Genomic DNA, 9012 nt, shown 5'->3' with positions numbered 1-9012 from the left:
CTTTCGGATCTCTTCTTCACTTCCATTAGGTATTGTTTCCCTTTTGATTGTTCTACTGCCCCTCTTTACCCTACAACCCATAGATCAAGACCCATAGTGTCAAGAAATTATTAAAAAAATACACATATTTTGACCTCTTTAAAAAAAAGTCAAGCTGTCTACTGGTTGCTGGTGGTTCACACTTGTAATCCTAGAAGCCAATCTGTGCAGGAAAGTCATGAGACTTTTTGGTGTGTGTGGGGGGGAGATCATGGGGCTTGAACTCAGGGCCTTGGTGATATTCCTGAGATTTTCCTTTTTATTGTCTGGGTAATGTATAAAGGGGTTACAGTTACATTCACCAGGTAGTAGGTGCATTACTACTCACACATTGATACCCTTTCTCATGTTTTTGTCCCCATTTCCCTCCCTCTGTCCCCTCCCAATCCTCTTGTTTTCTCCCCTGCCCTTTCCTATTTCAAATAAACAAACTTGTATACAATGTACTAGGTAACAAAGTCAGAATGAATAACAATTCCTGAGATTTTTTTGTTCGAGGCTAATACTCTACCATTTTGAGCCACAGCTCTACTTCTGGTTTTCTGGTCGTTAATTGGAGATACAAGTCTTAAATTTTCTTGCCTGGGCTGGCTTTGAACTATCTTCTCAGATCTCAGCTTCTTGAGTATCTAGGTACAGAAACAAGCCAGCTCCATGAGACTCTTATCTCTAATTAACTACCAAAAAAAGCCAGAAATGTAGCTGTGACTCTAATGGAACACTAGCCTTCAGGAAAAGTTTAAGGACATTGCTCAGGCCCTGAGTTTAAGCCCCAGGACCAACACACACACACACACACACACACACACACACACACACACACACACACATACACAGAGTAAAGTTGTTCTGAAACACATACTTGCATTTAATCCCTTGTACAGATATGCTAATTCTTCCCTACTATATCTGAAGATGGAAAATAAGCTTTATTAGGTAGGGAAGGAGATTTTTGGATTCTAGTCATTGATTTCTCAGCAAGGGCTCCAACAATCAACTCATCAAAGACAACAGAGAAAATCAGTAAGAACAAACTGCTCCCTAGTCCTAAGTACCAGCCATGAGTTACACAAAACTCATATGCACAAGATGCAAAAGGCAGAACTACTGTCAGAACATTTATTGCAGGTGAAAATAAGGCAATGTGTTGAAGGTTTATTGGGGGAAAGGAAATGAATTACGTTGAGGGAGGAGAACTTTTGTCCTGGAGAATGATGAAGATTTTCTCTTTCAATAGGGAAACATTTTCCAACACACTGCCATTAGGAATTGAAGGGGCAGCCGGAGGCACCTGATGCATTTGACGTTTGCAGGTGGGTCTGCCATGGAGTCCTGGCTCCCTGTGTGCCATGGCTGTGAGATGCCTGTGGTTAGCAAATAGCACATTTGTTGGCTCTCCATGCCAGCCTGTGCCCTTCCTGTTCTTCTCAAGGTTACTCTGACCAGGACAAGCAGCTTCTTGCATCCTGGACTTGACACATGACACGCTAGAGCAGGAAGCTTTCTTGTTGAGGTTCTGGCCCTGAATATGATCTGTCTGGGTTTGCTTTTCTGCCTTCTGTTGAGTTTTCCCAGACTTCACGGAAGACAAAAAGGGTCCTGGGGAGCACGTAGTATCTACTCCATGCCTCTGCACTCCTTTCACCCCTGGGACTTTCCCAGTGTCTCTGGGGACTTTCTGATGTTCAGTGTTGGCTGGAATAGCAGCTCTCCCTTTACCTAGGCTTCTGGCTTGCACAGATGGAGAACTGCCCTTTCCCAGGGAACTTTGTCCTTTACTGTTTTTACCTGTACTAAGCCACTGAAAAAACTGCTTCATGTGGGTTCTGAAGCGGTTTTCATGAGGAGGCCGTACCTTCTGTGACAGTGGGTGGGAGGATTTTGTCCCAGGCCTCTCCTTTGCTTTCTCTTGAGGATGCTGGGTCTGCTTTCTGGGTTGTGATGGTGCCAGCCCTGTATCTCCTCCACCAAAGTCCCTTGATTTGGGTGTTGCAGGGCTCATGCCCTTCTTAACTTGTGGCAAATTCTTGCCTCGGCTCTTGTGGAGGTCACTGGTGGTGCAAGGCTTCTGTGCCTGCTCCCTGCTGATCTTTGACTTGTCCTGTAGAGCATGTAGCACATGGGAAGTTGCCACATCCCCACTGGAATCACCAGAGTCAAAAGTAAACAAACTCGGGTTTTTCAAGTTATCTGACTCCAGAGGCTGGTCATCCTGAAGACCCTGGGCCTTTCCTTTCTTTCTGCTCTCCATTTTCAATTTCAACTCATCAAAAAGTTGATATTTTAAGTCTGGGAGATCAGGACCACGGGGACCCAATGTTCCCTTTAAGGGACATTGAGTAGTCAGTGCCGTTTCCACATTTCTCATATCAACATCTGTCCTTAGGGAGCTCTTGCACTTGCTGACCTTTAAGGTGGTACTGGCTTGTGATTGATAAAAACAGAGATCCTCCACCTTAGATAGCTCCCTAGATTTTTCTGTGCTAGCCATGGAAATATTTCCCAACCTCATGCTTTTTTCCTGAGGTGGTTTTACTCTTTTATCAGAAATTTCTCTCTTACTCAGTAGCTCAGATACAGCTTCAGTTGACCTTATTTTTACTTTCTGAATGGCTTTGTTGGTGATGTTTTGTGTTTGGCAAAGCAAAGGATAATTTCTATCCATTTTGTGAAGATCTACAGGATCATGCTTCATATCACGGTGTGGTTGGGATCCTTCCTCTTGTTTATTTTCAGGTAAGGCATCAGGATCAGGAAAATCTACAACACGGAGTGGTTGGGATCCTTCCTCTTGTTTATTTTCAGGTAAGGCATCAGGATCAGGAAAATCTACGACGTAGGTTGAATTTGTTGATCTTATCTTCTCTTCACTATCAAAATTTTTGCTAAGAGGCTGAGAGAAACTAAGTTGAGAATCCTCCCCAGAAATGGAACTGGATGGGGAGGGAAGTTTCAAGTTGGAACAGGCCTGGTATGGATTTTCTTTTTCATTAACAATTTCTACGGTTTCCCGGATTTTCTGGAGAAGACCATGCATCATCTTCATATAGAAAAACTTAATACGGTCTTCCAAAATAGTTTGCTTGCTGGAATCATGGAAGGAAATGTTGGGGGGTATGCTCAAGCTGCTCTCCACCCCCATTAACGGTTCCAGTGCCGTCTGTTTCATTTGGCTAGGGGATTTTTCCCGGGAGGGAAATTGCATGTTGTTGAACATCAGTGAACCAGTTGCAGTGCCAGGAATCTGACCTTTACTGATTTCTGCAAATTTCTTGTCCCAGTGTTTTTCCAGGGCATCTTTGAGTTGTTTATGACTCAGTGAGGTATTTACAGTATTCCTTGACATACTCTCTGTGTAACTTTCTGGGCTTGACTCTGAGTCAGATCCTGAACTACTATGAGAATCACCCTCTGAATCACTGGATAGATGGTCTGTGGGGCCAATCTCTGGACTGTATCCCTGTTCCTTCCCCACTTCCTCTTCTAGCAGAGGTATTTCTGAGTTCTTCTCGTCAACGCTTTCTGGTTCAATCGATTCAAAGTTTGGATGTGTGCTGCTCTGACATTTCAGGGAGGAAAACCATGAGAGTCCCTGACTGCTCTTAGACTCAGAGCTCTGGGGAATGTCTGCCCTAGAGCTCTGGGGAATGTCTGTCCTAGGACTTATCCATGACAGAGACTCTTGGATCCTGTGTGGCAGGCCCCAGCGGTGCTGGATGAGCCTCTTTCGAAGGTGATGCTCTAGTTTTTGCCGCAGTTCACTGGTGAGGGGGAAATCACCAGGAAGGATGGACACTGTAACATTGGCCTGGGAATATTGTCTGGCCAATGAAAGTTGTGGAGCTGGAGAACAAAAGTCTTCCTGAGATCCCCGGACCACAGAGGGTAAACCCCACACATTCTCTTGCTTTTTCCGCAGTATATTATGTTCCATGTGATGAATTTCAGAGGTTGTGAGGATCTGTGTCTCACTCTGTGGTCCATGAAAACAGACTCCACAGGCCCTAACCTGGGGTAAGAGAGAAGGTGGTAGGACTGGAAGTGGAGATTGAAACTGGGCCTGGGCCTGGGCCTGGGACATTGGAAGATCTTGGCACAAGGTTTCAGGTAAGACTTGAGACTGGATATCAGATAATGGCAAAGGTTTAGGGTTAGGGAAGATGGGGGATTCATGGGCTGTGGCGACGTTGGAGATTATATTAAAGAAGACAAGTTTTAGGGTACAGTCACCTAAGGCAACAACAGCAGGGCTCAGGGACTCACTGTGTAGTGATGGGAGGCCCCAGAAGTGCTTAGCAGATGATTTTTGTCGTGAGTGGTCCTCATAGGGATTTGGACCTGGGGCCTGCACGTACTTGTGTAGCTCCTCTTGCTTGCCTTTGGCCATCCCAAATGGAAGGGAAACTGCCAGGTCCTGCTCCTCAGCAACAGACCCTAACACTTTCCCTACAGAACTCAATAGCGTATCATGTTTTGAAAAGGAAGCAATTTTGTTTTCCCTTTCTTTCCACATCAATAAGCCTTCTCTCTTCTTAATTTGTGATTCCAGGAATTTAAGGACATCAAGTCCAACAAATGAGAGGTTACAAGGTTCTACATAGTAGGTTGGAGTGCTATCTCCTGCAGAGGCCTCAGAAGAATGAAGGTCAAGACAATTCTGCCTGGCCTTATGTTCTACCAAATCGGAAGAGAGTGTGTTTTTCACAATAGGCTCACTGCAGGAGAATCCTGACACCTCGAAGCTGGAAGAGTTAGGGTCTCTCATTGTTGAGTCACAGGTGGACAACCTATCAGGGCTGTCCACAGTAGACAAAGGGCAAACTTGTTGGAGAACAAGTTCTCCTCCCTGAGTAGGATGTGCTAGGGGAGGGGAAATTAAGGCAAGTTGCTCAGATGGTGAGGGGTCCACTGGGAATTTGATCTCTGTCTGAGAAATTGGTTTGGATGGTTCAGACTCTTCCAGTGGTGAGGATGAACTGAAGTCCTTCAAGGGAATGTCTTGGTTTGGTGAGGGTACAGAAAAGGTAGGCGTAGGGGCTCGGATTGGTTGTTCTGAAGGAATTGCTGAAAGAGCAGTAGTCAGAGATGATGACTTTTTCATGGGAGCTGGGGAAGCGGATGGGGACAGAGCACATGCAGTTTCCTTCAGGTATGCCTGGGAGAGCAGACGACTGACCTCAGCAGTTGTTCTGTTGCATACCTCACAGAAAGGGTCAGGGCAGAGCAGTTGCCGAAAGTGGGTGGTATCATGTTGTAGGTTCAGGGGGCTGCAGGAGACAGAAGGGACCAAGCTGTATCTATGATTAGCACAAGGATGAGCGGGCCCACTGACCCCGTGGTTGTTGGGCTGCCGGCTACTTTCTTCATGTTCTCTAACATCTAGGACCTCTCAACACAGACTAGAGCTTCTCCCCAGAACCTTCCTTCACATACCTTTTCTGGCTATCCCTCCCATGACTGAGATGGGTGGCACTTCATCCCCAGGACACAGAGATCAGAATAGAATGGGAAATCATAATCACCTTTTCAGAATAGAAAGAAGCTTCCTCCCTTCCTCTACTTCTTCCCGGTGACTTCTCCGATCTGGAAAACCAGGACAATGGATTACATGTAACAAAAGTAGGAACATAAGAATCCTATCAATCTCTAGGATATAAATGCTAAAATCCCCAAATATGAGTAGACAAAGTCAAATGATCAGTTTCCTTCATTAAGAAGGTTCATATGAAGCTAGCATCATGTATAAAATACCTTCTACCTCATCCCATGTGATGCACAAATCCACCATGTGAAGCCCTGCAGTCAGTGGTTACCTCACACATAAATCTGAGCACCCAGGAGTAATGCTCTCCACAATGCCTGCACACTGAAATTGTGGCTTGACATATCACCTGGCCCCCTAGTGAGCAGAACCCACTGCCTGGGTGTAGAACTGCCTCATGCTCATGGTTGGCAGAGTATGGACTCTGAGCTGTGTGTCTGGTCTGCCTTTCTGTGAGCCTCTCCTTGGAGGGCTCATTTTCTGAGAAAAACCTAGTAGCCTAGTAGCTAATGTCCTGAGAAACTATGAGAACAAGAGAATGACAAAAGGCATTTTTTTAAATGTTTATTAACAGTGAGGTTTTACATCATATTTCAAATGTCATATTGTATAAACAAGTATGCAAAAAAGGAATCTCTACATGCAACCACTGACACATAAATTTAGGAACATAATTAAATTAAGCTGAGTGTTTTTTATGGCATAGATATGTCTATAGAATATATATCCCATCATAAACTTGTATGTCTATCTAGACATATTTATATCTCCAAATTCATGTCAACGAGCTGGAGTATGTTAGTATTGAGTCATGCATTATTTGGATCTAATATCCATATTGAAAGAGACGGTGCACCCTCTGTTCTGACAAAAATCATTTTTGGTAAGCTTAAATCAGATAGGAAAACAACGTACCTCGAAATGCTCTCCTCCTCTTCCTCTTCATTATTCCCTGTCATTGAGAGCAAAAAGAAAAGAATGAGGTCTCAGGACTCATTTCTATTGCTCCTCTTTGTAGCGATTTCTGCTAAGCATTATTCAATAATAAGATGTCTCCACATTAAATTCAGATTTGATTCTTCTTTTTATTTTTTTATTATTTTTTTGCCAGTTGTGGGGCTTGAACTCAGGGCCTGAGCACTGTCCTTGGACATTTCTCAAGGTTAGTACTCTACCATTTGAGCTACAGCACCATTTCCAGCTTTTTTCCATATAGTGGTACCAAGGAATCGAACCTGGGCCTTCATGCATGCTAGGCAAGCACTCTACCACTAGGCCAAATTCCAGGCCCTGATTCTTCCTTTTATTAGCTTCTAAAGATGATCAAGTATGTTTACTTTGTCTTCTTAAAGAAGGTCTTATCACTGGGGTTTTGGGCTAGACTGCTAGAGGAGGGCATAGAATCTGCAGCCAACAGCCACACTGTACTCCCCACACTGTACTCCCCCTCAGAGGATTCTGAACTGTGGGCATAACTCAGGTGCCAGGCTCTGCCCAGAGGATCTCAAGAGGTCAGCGCTGCTCTCGTGACCATCTCAACAGGAAGAAAAGCCTGGTGATGGTACAGGGGCACCCAGGACCAAATGTTAGGAGCCACTGTTCTTCACATCACTAAACAAATGAGAGCCACAGTGTCACCATGTAAGCCCTTTCTCTAAGACCCTCCAACGCAGAGAGGCGGTCTATGGATTTCAGATGGAAACTTTAATCCTCCGTAAGTCCTCCATGCCAGGCAGCACGCCCTATGACATGGGTGCTTTGTCTTCTTTTCGGACTTTCTCTTAGATCTCTGTAAGATAGACTGACTCATTCATTCAGTGATGTCAAGCTAGAGATGGGAAACCCAAAAGAATCTCTGGGGGATTCTCTCGTATTTCCTTACCTGTTGGATGTCCTTTTTCAGGAGTTTTGGTGATGGAGGTTTCAATAACCGGTAGCACAGACATAGGAGTAGAAACCACAAGGCACTTAGAAAGGTGAACCTGGGGTCTCCATTTAAGAGAAGTGAGCCAAAGCTCAGCCATGACTCAATATGACTCTTCAGAAAAGAGAAACCATTTTCCATGTTCTGGATCTTATGGCTGCCTGAGGCATCTGAGCCCCTACAGGGCAGGGGCTCATCAATACCCCCTGGGCTGCATCACAGTGCAAGGCAGAGTCACAGAGGCTTCTGAGGGTGGGGGAGGGGCCGTGTGAAGAGGGATTGCCCACAGCTCCGCCCTCCCTTGCTATTTGCCAGTTGACCACTAGGGGGCAACCTTGTCATATATTCCGAATCATTTCCCCAGGAGGAATCTAGTTAATTTTGTCTGACCTGGTATATGCAAGTCCTGAAAGTGGAGTTTATGGAAATAGAAATGGCTCCCACAGATCCCTGTGAGTCTTCTCTGTTACTGGATGATCTGATGGGATTTCAGGACTGATATGGAGACCCGGGATCTTGCTGGCCAGGTCCCGAGGGCCTCATAAGCTGTATCTGCCTACTTCAGGAGGCAATATGAGACTCTATTACAGAGCTCTAATTATCAAAACAGCTTGGTACTGGCACAAGAGCAGGCCTGTAGACCAATGGAATAGAACTGAGGACCCAGATATTAAACCACAGACCTATGGCCACCTCATCTTTGACAAGGGAGCCAAAAAAATAGAAGGGAAGAAAGACAGCCTCTTCAACAAGTGGCGCTGGCAGAACTGGTTAAGCACCTACAGAAAACTAAAGTTGGATCCTTCTTTGTCACCCTGCACTAGAATTAACTCCAAATGGATCAAAGACCTCGAGGTAAAAGCCAACACACTGAAAACTTTACAAGAATTAATAGGAGGCACACTAGGCCTCCTTGGCACAGGGCGAAACTTTCTCAATAAGAACCAAGAAACACAACAAATCAGAGAAAGGCTGGATAAGTGGGACTGCATTAAACTTCTGTATAACAAAGGACATAGCTAATAAATTAACTAGAAAGCCTACAGAGTGGGAGAAGATCTTCACTAACCATACAATGGACAAAGGGCTCACATCTAAAATATATCAACAGCTCAAAAAAATTGAATCACTCCAAAACTAATCTCCAAAGTAACAACCATCCATTAAAAGATGGGCCAAAGACTTAAAGAGAGTCTTCTCTGAAGAAACAATAATGGTCTATAGACACATGAAGAAATGCTAGAATATCTCTGGCCATAAAAGAAATGCAAATCAAAACAACTCTAAGATTCCACCTCACTCCAGTTAGAATGGCCAGGATCAAGAAAACTAATAACAACAGATGCTGGAGGGGATGTGGCCAGGAGGGATCACTACCCCACTGTTGGTGGGAGTGCAAACTCATTCAACCACTATGGAAAGTGGTATGGCAGTTCCTCACAAGACTAAACATAGAGTTTCCCTATGACACAGCAATTCCACTACTTGGCATTTACCCAATCATCCA

General features: G+C 44.7%; 1 protein-coding gene across 1 annotated transcript; it reads right to left on the bottom strand.

Annotated features, from left to right (window-relative positions):
- Nucleotides 1-1216: 1216 nt before the first annotated feature.
- Nucleotides 1217-7605, bottom strand: LOC150064844 (spermatogenesis-associated protein 31D3-like). The gene is made up of 4 exons (XM_090329271.1): nucleotides 7464-7605; nucleotides 6497-6533; nucleotides 2873-5306; nucleotides 1217-2362 (listed from the first exon to the last, which is right to left on the bottom strand). The coding sequence occupies exons 1-4, from the start codon at nucleotides 7603-7605 to the stop codon at nucleotides 1217-1219; spliced, it is 3759 nt and encodes a 1252-aa protein (XP_090185397.1).
- Between the last annotated feature and the right edge of the window lie 1407 nt (nucleotides 7606-9012).

Source organism: Megascapheus bottae, chromosome 3, assembly GCF_031878675.1.
Source record: "Megascapheus bottae isolate mThoBot1 chromosome 3, mThoBot2.hap1, whole genome shotgun sequence".
NCBI lineage: Eukaryota > Metazoa > Chordata > Mammalia > Rodentia > Geomyidae > Megascapheus > Megascapheus bottae.
This window is presented reverse-complemented; position numbering and strand designations above follow the sequence as displayed.